This window comes from Myxocyprinus asiaticus, chromosome 10 (genome assembly GCF_019703515.2).
Source record: "Myxocyprinus asiaticus isolate MX2 ecotype Aquarium Trade chromosome 10, UBuf_Myxa_2, whole genome shotgun sequence".
Lineage (NCBI taxonomy): Eukaryota > Metazoa > Chordata > Actinopteri > Cypriniformes > Catostomidae > Myxocyprinus > Myxocyprinus asiaticus.
Genome location: NC_059353.1, coordinates 13,119,118 through 13,131,068, shown reverse-complemented (window position 1 = coordinate 13,131,068; position 11,951 = coordinate 13,119,118). Strand labels below are relative to the sequence as shown.

The 11,951-nt window shown below is 50.1% G+C and overlaps 1 protein-coding gene across 1 annotated transcript; it reads left to right on the top strand.

Annotated features, from left to right (window-relative positions):
• The first annotated feature begins 11,245 nt into the window (after positions 1-11,245).
• On the top strand, positions 11,246-11,623 carry LOC127447353 (uncharacterized). Its single transcript, XM_051709173.1, has one exon. It carries the CDS (start codon positions 11,246-11,248, stop codon positions 11,621-11,623), a length of 378 nt encoding a protein of 125 aa, XP_051565133.1.
• Positions 11,624-11,951: the final 328 nt, after the last annotated feature.

The window sequence follows — 11,951 nt, the reverse complement described above, 5'->3', positions numbered from 1 at the left end:
AAACAATTCTTCTGCAAGTAACATAGTTCATTGTCCTGACTGTAGGTTGTTTACTTGCCAAGCAATGCAGCAACCAGGCATTCTTAATATAGAATGTGATCAGAGGTGTACATTTATAGCCATTATAAAATGGCTTTGAACAAAGCTCCTCCAATCAGAATTTTGAGTCTGAACTATCTGTTTTATAATGCCTCAATAATATAGTCAAAGTTAATGTACATTCTGTGCCCACGTGCCTTTAAAACTGAAAAGATTTGGGACTACAGCTCCTTCAGCCCAGGTCTAGAGATGACTACATCTCCTTCAGCCCAGGTCTAGAGATGGCCCTGCCTCCTGTTCAATACCCCAGAGCATCACTTTGCATAATTTTTTGCTGTTACGGTGACTCCTTGTATCCTCTTTAGCATGTATGATGAATGAAATTGGTCCCTAAATCGTCTACATTACTGTTGCCTCCTACTCTACCTTGTTATCCACCCTAATTCCCTCTCCTGCCCCAGAACAAGACCACCACACCACAATAATAACAGTGCTAAGATGGACTGTGTCTCAAACCTTACACTAGCCTCAGGTGTCACATAGTATTTCTTAATATAAATGTCAGTGTTGTAGGCCCCACAGCACTTGCTCCTGGCGGCCAAACTCATTTTGGCTGGCTCTGAATCCCAGAATCCATCACTCAATCCTCTATGAGTTCCCTGTCTGTCACTCACTCGACGTTGTGTCGATGTAGTGACACTAGGGGTTCCATCTTGAGTGCCCCAATCACCTTTGTTTAAAATAGAAAAGGCCAATGAGAATTGGCGAGTGGAATTTGCATGCCACTCTCCGCCCCGGACATACGGGTATAAAAGGAGATGGCGTGCACCACTCATTCAGATTTTTTCTTTGGAGCTGAATGCATGCTTGTGTTCGTCCTCTCACCTTTCACTTACGCTGCTGGATTTTACCCCGTATATCAGCGGTCACCCTTGCACGGTCGAGTGTTGTGCTTCCCCTGGGCACTTCGGCAGCTGAGTCTACGGGTGCTAAAAGAGTATTTTCAAAAGAGTATATTTCCTTCTAAAAGAGCTCGCGCAAACGCTTGCCGTCTTTTAAAGATGTCCTTCCGCGTTTGCACTACTGGATGTGGCCATTATCTCTCCCCTCCGGACAGCCATGAAATCTGTCTCGAGTGCTTGGGGCACCAGCACGCCAAGGCAGCTTTCGTGGAATTGCGAGAACATGCCCATGAGAACGTTGCGGTTGCGGCTCACTTCCTTCTTCATGAAGCAAGGAGCCACCGCAGCTGCTCCCCAACCTGGTCCATCCTGGGCTGATGCTCAGCCGGCCGGGTCGGCAAGCACCGCGGGCGATCTGGATGTGGACATGGGAGCGTTTCCGCCGGCTCAGCCCCGCGAACCTCCCATCCCCGAGCACGCTCGTTCTATCCAGAAGAGCTGTCTAGTGATGCAGGCGGCCCGCGACGAGGGTGAGCTTTCGGTCGCAGCATCGGAGGGTTGCCAGGGCGGCTGCAAACATCGGGCTAAAGTGGAACCCTCCACACTGCCCTGAGCATTAGTGGCTGGATTATTGGTTTCTGGGCTCGGAGCGTGACTCATGGCCACGCCCCGCCCCAGTGCCTTTCTTCCCGGAAGTGTACAAGGAGCTAACGAAGTCATGGAAGGCAGCTTTTTCTGCCCGTACACACTTCGCGGGCTCGTGCACTCTGACTACCCTCGACGGCGGAGCGGCTAAGGGATATGTCGAGCTTCCCCAGGTAGAGTGCGCCATAGCGGTGCATTTATGCCTGCAGGGTGCAGCCACCTGGCGTGACCGACTAAGGCTCCCTTCCAAGGCCTGTAAGTTCTCTTCCTCTTTAATGACGAAGGCTTACAAGGCCGTGGGTCAGGCCACTTCCACCCTGCACACCATGGCCATCCTGCAGGTCCACCAGGCCAAGGTGCTGAAAGATCTACATGAGGGTAGGACTGATCTGGGGCTGATGCAGGAACTGCGTACTGCGACCGACCTCGCCTTACGTGTGACGAAGGTCACGGCACACGCCCTGGGCTGGACGATGTCCACTCTTACACTCTCAACCTTGCAGAGATGTGTGACGCCAAGAAAGTCCGCTTTCTCGATGCGGCCATCTCCCAAGGGGGGCTTTTTGGCGACACTGTCGAGGATTTCACCCATCAGTTCTCGACGGTAAGGAAGCAGAATGAGGCGATTAAGCACATTCTGCCACGGTGCGACTCGGCTACCTTCAGGCCTTCGAAGTCCCGTGCCCCGTCTGCTTCTCACCAGAGCCGTTTCCCTGCGGTGCCGGCCCCAGCTCCTGTACTATCGGAGCCCGTACACCGGCCTCAGAGAAAGATATCCTCAGCCGGTACCCAAGAACCCCAGACGGGCTTCGAGGTGGTCCTGATACGGGCAGCCCAGGGATGAGGCAACTAATTCTGACTGGTCTGGCCCCGGGTGATCTCTCCAGACCCACCATCGCCCTTGGGCCAGCGTGTGGTGAGTATTCCATCGCCGAGTGCCCTCTGGGCATCACATGGTCCATAAAAGAGCAGTTTCCTCATTCCCTGGACCATCGCACTCGCAACGGCCAGGCGCTGGAAGTCTTTCCGATCAATCAGGCGAACCTCCCGTTCCCTTGTTCTCTGTTGAGAGACAGCTGGCGAACAGGTAAGTGTGCTGGTCTCTGGGGTCGCTTGCCCGCCCCAGTCACCGGCCACAGTTGCAGGCTTATAAAGCAGCACGTCCCCCCTGGGCTGCCTTCCAGGTGGGGCACCTGCTCTGCCTTGACATAAACCACCCTGCCCGGGCACAGTAAGTCCAGTCGTCCCCTTGGTGTGCTGTCGCGGAGACTGGAGGCCTGGTTAGTGCTCTCCAGCCCCTCGCAGTGGCTCATCAGGACAATTCCCCTCGGCTACGTGATCCAGTTTGCCAGACGCCCACCCAGGTTCAGTGACATCCTCTCCACTACAGTGTGGGGTGAGGGTGCCTCCGTCCTCCGGGCACATCCTTCCTAGACACACCCTTTCTTCGGTTTGCCTTTGAGGGATGAGCATACCAGTACAAGGTCCTCCCCTTCGGTCTGTCCCTGTCTCTGCCCTGGTCCCGCTGAGGGAAAAGGACATACACATTCTCAATTATCTCGACGACTGGCTAATCCTAGCTCACTCACGATATCTACTGTGTGCACACAGGGACCTTGTGCTTCAGCACCTCGACCAACTCAGGCTTCAGATCAACTGGGAAAAGAGGAAGCTCTCCCCTGTGCAGAGCATCTCTTTTCTTGGTATGGTCACTCTCAAGGCATGTCTTACGACCGAATGAAGACCTTCAGGCAGAAGGTAGCGGTGGCAGAAAAAATGTCAGAGGCTCCTGGGGTATATGGCATCCTCGGAGGTGGTTCTCCCCCTCAGGTTTATGCATATGAGACGGCTTCAGCACTGGCTACAGACTCGAGTCCTGAGGTTGGCATGGTGCCACGGCACCTGACGTTTGACCATCACGCCACAGTGCTGTCAGACTTTCAGCTCTTGGTTGGACCTGGCATTTCTACGGGCAGGTGTTCCCCTAGAGCAGGTCGTGGTCATGACAGACACCTCGAACTCAGGCTGGGGCGCTGTGTGCAACGGGCAGGCAGTGTCAGGGCATTGTAAAGGGCCCCGACTCCAATGGCATATCAACTGCTTAGAGTGGCTGGTGGTATTGCTGGCCCTGAAGAGGCTTCAGCCATTGATTCAGGCCAAGCATGTGTTGGTCCGGATCGACAACACAGCGACCGTTGCGTACATAAACCGCCAAGGCGGCGTATGCTCGCATCACATGTCGCAACTCACCCTCGCCTCCTCCTTTGGAGTCAGCAGACGTTGAAGTCTCTGCAAGCCACTCACCCTCCGGCGTCCTCAACTGTGCAGCAGACGCGCTCTCGTGGCAGGAAACGCTCCGCAGGGAGTGTAGACTCCACCCCCATGTAGCCCAGCTGATTTGGGAGAGATTTGGGGAGGCGCAAGTAGACCCTCGGCACGGATGCCTTGGAGCACAGCTGGCCTCGGGGGCTACGCAAGTATGCGTTTCCTCCTGTGAGCCTCATTGCACAGACTCTGTGCAAAGTCAGGGAGGATGAGCAGCAAGTCCTGTTCATTGCGCCATACTGGCCCAACTGGACTTGATTCTTGGATCCCCTCTACGAGGTGGCTGTATGCCTTGAAGTGGCATCTCTTCACGAACTGGTGTTCTTCCCGTGGGAAGACCAACAGAGATGCTCCGTTGGGTCTCTGCTGTCTCTCATTCAGGAAGGGCTGGAGAGATGGCTGTCTCCCTCTACCCTGAAAGTGTACATGGCTGCCATAGCAGCATACCATGATACACTGGACGGGAGACCCTCACGACAGCGTGACCTGATCAACAGGTTCCTAAAGGGCGTGAGGAGGTTGAATCCTCCTAAACCGCACCTGATTCCCTCTTGGGATCTCTCTGTGGTCCTACCTGCCCTGCAGAGAGCCCCCTTTGAGCCCGTGGAGCAGGCCGAGCTCAGCACTTTGTCTCTGAAGATGGCCCTCCTGGTGGCACTCACTTCCATCAAGAGGGTGGTCACCAGCGAATGCTTGGAATTTGAGCAGCACACTCTCATGTTATCTTGAGACCCCGGCCCGGTTACATGCCTAAAGTTCCCACCACTCCCTTTCAGCCCCAGGTGGTGAAACTGCAAGCGCTCCCTTCAGAGGAGGAAGACCTGGGCTTGTCGTTGCTGGGTCCAGTTCATGCCCTACACATCTATCTGGACCACACACAGAGCTTTAGACACTCAGAGCAGCTCTTTGTCTGTTTTGGAGGGCAACAGAAGGGGAAAGCTGTCTCCAAGCAGAGGCTGGCCCATTGGATTGTGGATGACATTTTCCTCACATACCAATTGCAGGAATTGCCGTACTGCTTGGGAGTCTGGGCGCACTTCATTAGAGGTGTTGTGTCCTTCTGGGCACTGGCAAGGGGGGCCTCTCTAGCAGACATATGCAGTGCTGCGGGCTGGGCTACACCCAATACCTTTGCGAGGTTTTAAAACCTACGCATAGAGCTGGTTTCGACCTGAGTGTTACACGGTAACAGCAGGTAGGCCAGGCGGCCAGTTGGGTGTACCACTAGCATTGCACCTTTCCCCTTTTTCAAAGGTGTTAATGTGCACATTTTGTCCACAGTAGTTCCCCTTATCTGGTGAAACCCGGATGCATCTTTAATTCCTAAGCACTGTTCGGTGACAAATTCGGCGGAGGAGTTATGGCACCAGGCCCAGTACTCGTGGTATGCCCCTTTTCAGGTGACCCCATGTGCTCCAGCTCAGTGCTCCATACGTGGTGATTCCCCTTTGTAATCCCGTATGATGAGTTTCCACTGTTCGGTTTCCCCATAGGTGAACCATGTGTTTCCCCTCGCCAGAGCTTTCTCTGCCTTGGCCACTGTTGCTGCATATCCTCTCTGTAGATAGGGTCATCTGGTGGTATCATTCCATATGTGAACTTCCCTGTTGGTAAGTCCATGTGAGGTATTCTCCACATGTTAATCTCCCTCCGGTAGGATATGTTCTCTGTAGTGCCCTCCCTCCTGGAGAGGGAAGAGCACTTCCCAGCGCTATTCTAGAAAGTGCTTGGTGGGAAATTGCTTAACAGCAAATCAGGAAAGGCTCTGCCAGTAGCCTCCTTGGGTAAGTGCCTCCTCCCCCCTTAACGGGACTAGGGAGATGCCTTACCTAACTCGCTGGAAGGTCACGACGTGGTTGAGCGCTCGCTGCAAGGCACACAGCAGCTTGCCCATGTCCACTCTTCTGTACCTCGTGACACGGTTCAGCGCCTGCAGCGTTTCCTATAGGAACCCCTAATGTCACTACATTGACACAACGTCACATCGAGACAGTCAGGGAACGTCTTGGTTACTGATGTAACCTCTGTTCCCTGATGGAGGGAACGAGATGTTGTGTCCCTCCTGCCGCGGGTCTGAACCGGCCACTGGCATGGCCGGGACTCTCTATTGGCTCCTCAGCATAAATCTGAATGAGTGGTGCACGCCATCTCCTTTTATACCCATATGTCCGGGGCAGAGAGTGGCATGCAAATTCCACTGGCCAGTTCTCATTGGCCTTTTCTATTTTAAGCAAAGGTGACTGGGGCTCTCAAGATCGAACCCTTAGTGTCACTACATCAACACAACGTCTCGTTCCCTCCATCAGGGAACAGAGGTTACATCAGTAACCAAGACGTTTTTCCCTGCCAAGAGTGTTTTTGTTTTTTCCTGTATTACATACATTACCAGACAAAGTTTGGACACACTCACTCTTTAGAAGGATAGTAAAGTCTTTAATAATAACACATATGGAGTTATGAGAATTTTGGGACCAAAAACAAACAAAAACATATAAAAACTATTTTTAGTTTAATCTTTAGTTTAGATTCTTCAATGTAGCCACCAGTTGCCTTGCAAACAGCTGCATGCTTGGCATTCTCTCAATCTTAACTTTATGAAATATCAATTTGGGTTGCTTTGCAAACATTATTTCAGGGATTTGCAACTTGCAACTTGCAACGTTCCCTTACGACTCAGTACACTTGACATTGCATGCAACGCATATGGGGAACAGAATCCCATCACTCCGCACTACACGACATATCCTTCCAGAGAGGAAACATAACGCCGCAGTTCTGTGGGATGGCAGCCAACATGAGTATGCCACAAGTGAGTGACCCTCATGTTGGGCCAGGAGGGGAGCACTCAGAATGAATATATGAACTATAGTCATATAGTATGAATGAACCCCTTCACGAACCCAGTCGGGAAGGGAGTTTATTTATAATGTAAGTGCTTGTGACTTTATGGTAAATTACAACGGCCTGAATGCAGGCGGTTGTGTAAAATGATGAGGAGCATGTACTTAAGGAGAGGGGCATAAGTATATGTTTGGCAAACGAAATAGCAAGCGCTTTAAACAGAGAGGACTTGTGAAGAGAGATACATTACCTTTAGGTTGAAAAACCTTGCAAATATGTTTTGAGAAGGCCATCCTGCTGCAAAACATATGTCTTGTAAAGACACACTGTTCGTTCATGCCCATGAGGAGGCCATGCCTCTAGCTGAGTGTGCTTTAACACCAATTTGGCAAATCTTACCCTGCGACTCATAAGCCAGGGCAATCGCATCAACGATCCAGTGAGAAAGTGTTTGCTTGGAGACGGACATTCCTTTCATGCATCCTCCATAGCATACGAAGTGCTGATCAGACATTCTGAACTGGCAGGTGCACTTAATGTATGTGTGTAGTGCCCGCACGGCATAACAAATGCAAGGATTGTTCCTCATCCAAATTAAATGGAGGAGGGAAGAAGGCTTTAAGGTGAACCAACTACGCTCTGAAGGGCGTGGTTAAAACCTTAGGCACATAGCCTTTTCTGGGTTTGAAGGGGCTTTTGAAAGACCGGGGCCAAACTCCAGACATGAATTGTCAATTGATAGTGTATGTAAGTCAATGACCTGTTTTACTGAGGCCAGAGCCAGCAGTAGTGCGGTCTTAATGGAGAGAATGCGCAAATCAACAGAGTCCAAAGGCTCAAAGGGGGGCCCTGCGAGTGAATTTAGGACCAAAGTTAGGTCCCAAGTTGGGACTGTAGCTGGCCGAGGTGGATTTAATCATCTTGCTCCTCTAAGGAACTTTATGATTAAATCATGTTTGCCTTTAATGGTGTTGGCTCCAGGTGCGTGATATGCAGATATAGTCGCCACATAAACTTTGAGCACTGACGGAGTCCTGCATCTAATTGCTCTTGTAGAAATATGAGAATTTAATATATGGGGCAGTTTACTGGGTCTTTGCCATGTGAAAGACACCAGTCAGTGAACACATTCCATTTTAGCACATAGAAGTGTCTCGTGGACGGCGCTCTGGCCTGTAAAATGGTGTTCATGACTGAATGCATCAGTTCTGGCATATTTAGCATGCTCCACTCAAAGGCCACATGTGTAGGCTTCGCAGCTCTGGCTGGGGATGCCAAATCATGCCTTGTGTTTCAGAGAGAAGATCTTTCTTCAGCTGTATTTTCCATGGAGGCCCGTCCAGTATTTCTACCATCTCCAAAAACCAGGACTTATTGGGCCATTTTGGCACAATTACCAGAACTGTTTCCATGCCCACTCAGACTTTGCTGATGACAGAATGAAGGAGGCAAACAAAAGCACATACTTGCGTTTCGCTGGCCATACGTGGGCCAGCGTGACATGGCGACATATATATGCCACTACTATTGTGTTGTCCGAATGAATCAGAATGTGGTGATTCACAATATTGGAATGAAAAGCTCTCAAAGCTAGAAAGACAGCCAGTAGCTCTAGGCGGTTGACATGTCATGGCCGTTTCGCACCTGTTTCCAGGTGTGGAAAGCCAGGCATCCATTATGCACCATGCCACAAGCTGTGTTGGATGCATTTGTGGTCAGTAGTTTCTTTCTGAAACTTGACCCAGCATTACAACCTGTTGGTAGAAGGCTGGCACTGTCCATGATGCTAGAGCAGCCAGACAATGGAGAGTTACCACAATGCACATGAAAATGAAATGACTTCAGTGGTACTGTTTTTTCAGTTTGAACTGGAACAAACACTGACGAATGCTCTGTATGCGCTCATTTATGAGGTGCGCACGCAGGAGATTAACTGGCTGGGGGAAAGTGTGCTTCTGACCAGTTGACATTAGACCAGATTTTCCATATGGCAAAGCAGCAAGTCTCTGTGTTCGCTCAGTATTGCTCTGATTGGCTAGTAATAGCCAATTGCTGAGGTAATTCAAAACACACACACACCATTCATTTTCAAAGGGGCGAGTGCCGCATTGACACATTTTGTGGACGTGCAGGGAGCCAGAGACTGACTGAAATGAAGGACTTTAAATTGATAAGCAGTCCCCTCGAACGCGAATCTAAAAAGCCGGCTGTAACGCAGTGCAATTAGTACATTAAGTACATGTCCTACAGATCTATTGACACAAATCAGTCCCGAGGACGGATGTGGGATAAGATCTGTTTCTGAGTTAACGTTTTGAATGGGCGCATCATGAGCACGTGATTCAAGCATTTCAGAACTAGAATGGGCCGAAGCTTGCCTCCTTCTCCAGAATGAGGAAATAACAGCTGTAAATCCCACTGTGTGTGTCGCAGACTGTGCACGCAACACCAGCATATCGTGTGGCCGGATCATATATTGTGCTCGATCGTTGTAAACACCAGCTCTGACACGCCCATGAGGACTTGGGACAGCAGGCTTATTAATACATATGCAATAAACTCTATCACGTTCTTTGCGATAAGATTCTATATTTTGGTTCGCAACACCGGCACGTCTTCGGATGGAACCGTGGAAGACAGAACACCATTGAAACAGGCTGGCTGACGTGTAAATTGGATTGTATAATTATGTTCGATAGTTTTTTTAGCACCCAGTCAGAATGCCAGTAAGAGCTCGCCATGTGTCCACATAACAGGACAGAGGGCATTTGGTATGTTCATACCATGATATAATGTGCTGCTCACCATTGGGAAGCGATTGTGCAGAATATGTGGGCTTGAAGTGGGAAAGCCCTTTATTGAAATAGTGTGAGCGTCTCGTGCGAGCGCTGTATTCTTTTTACAATCTTTTTATGTTCATACATGATATAGGAAGCGGTTGTGCAAAATGTGTGTGCAAAACTTGGAGCACAGTCATTGCGTGGATTGCTGAACCAGTTTTGCCCGCCACTGACTATGCTTTTCCAGCCAGTGTGGACGTTAGTCGACACGGCTTAGAAAGATGAATGGGGTGTGGATGAGTGTCATGGGAGGATTAATTCTACTGGTTTGTTTCTGTGTGTCTCTGTGTTGTTGTTGGTGCAGAGTTAATCACGCAGCAGCGTTGCCCAGCAACGCTCATTACCAGCCACTTCTTGATTAGCTCGGCATCTGCACACTATCTTCTCTCTCCCTCATAAGCAGCCCTTTTCAGTATCAGTATCAGTTCAGTATCAGATCGTTCCCTTGTTGTGTGCTTTGTTACTTGTGTTCTCACACTGTTCTCTGTATTTTTTAGTCTGGATATATTTGCCTATTTTCCTGTGCTCCAGCCATTACCATCAGCTCCATTCACCAGGATTTCTCACCTCTGTTTCTCTCTGCTCCAGTCGTCACCATCTCACACCCTGGAATAAACATTACCTCTACTCCAACCCCGCTGCAGCTGCAGCTGCTGCCGTCAGAGTCCTCCACCTCATCTTCTTCCACCTCGTCTCTGGACTGTTCCATTGTTTGTGCTACTTCATATTTTTTCATCATATACCTGAACTTTTCACTCATTAAATAGTGTTATATTGTTACTCCTGCATCTGGGCCCTATTTATATCTTGACATAACAATCTGATCAAGATGGACCCAGCAGGACTCACTCAGATACAACAATATCTTACCAACCAGGAATCACGCATCACCCAACAGGAGGAACTGGCTAAAACCACCAGGACGGCCATCGAGGCTCTGGCGGCGTGATTCACTGAGCTCTCATCTATCGTCCAACAGAGTCCAGCATCCAGTGAGTCCCCTGTACCGCCACCATCAACATCCATAGATCCAGCAATGCTGCCCACGCTTCGATCCGAACCTCGCATCAACACACCAGTGAGCTATTCGGGTGAGCCGAACTACTGCAGAGCATTTCTGTCTCAGTGTTCTTTAGCTTTTGCTTTGCAGCCATCTGCTTTTCCTACTGAAGGTTTCAAGGTGGCTTATGTCATCTCATTACTGTCGGGCCGAGCATGCCTTTGGGGCACGGCAGTGTGGGTTATTCCTTGTTCCAGTCATTTTCCAATGAGCTACTGAAGGTCTTCGACCATTCGGCACATGGCAGAGAGGCTGCCCGAGTATTAGCGGAACTATGACAAGGTAATTTGTCTGTCTCTGATTACTCCATAGAGTTTCGCACGTTGGCAGCCAGCTGTAACTGGAATGAGGAGGCGCAGTAGGACTTATTCCTGAATGGCTTGGCTGATCGCATCAAGGACGAGATTTATGCTCTGGACTTACCCAAGACCTTCGTTGAGTTGGTCGACCTCGCCATTTGAGTGGACTCATGTCTTCAACGTCGCTCAAGGTTGGCACTAGCTTCTCGTCCAGAGCACACTCCCAGCGTCCTTCTGCCACCTAGGAGTTCCTGTCTTCACGGTGCGATCAGCCAGTCATCAGAATGAGAACCCATGCAGGTGGGCAGAGCTCAGTTGACCCCGGCAGGATTCATTGTGTCACCGGAGGGAATTCAGATAGATCCAGCTAAGGTTAAGGCTGTGGTGGATTGGCCAACCCCGGATTCTCACAAGGCCCTGCAGAGATTCCTGGGTTTTGCCAATTTCTTCCGGCATTTTATTCGCAATTACAGCCAACTAGCCGTGCCTCTGACTGGTCTCACCTCTGCCAAAACTGAGTTTCGGTGGTCTCAGGATGCCGAATTAGCCTTCACCAACCTCAAAGGCCGCTTTGTTTCGGCCCCAATTCTAATCAACCCCTATCCTTCTCTTCAGTTTGTGGTAGAGGTGGACGTGTCGGATGTGGGGGTAGGTGCGGTACTCTCCCAATAAAGTCCCTCTGATGACAAAATGCATCCATGCGCCTTTTACTCCCATCATCTTTCTCCCATTGAACGAAATTATGATACTGGCAACCATGAGCTGCTGGCTATTTTTTCAACATATATCTGAACTTTTTACTCATTAAATAGTGTTATATTTTTACTCCTGCGTCTGGGTCCATAATCTCGACAATGAACTACTCGCCGGGCAGAGATGTGCCGCTATTGCCTCTTTCATGTGGAGTATTTGGGCATAATCGTTTTCTTCCCTGTGATCCACATTAGAGAGGATGTAATTGCTGCGCGGGGGAGCTGAATAGGGCACGTGCCAGGATTTT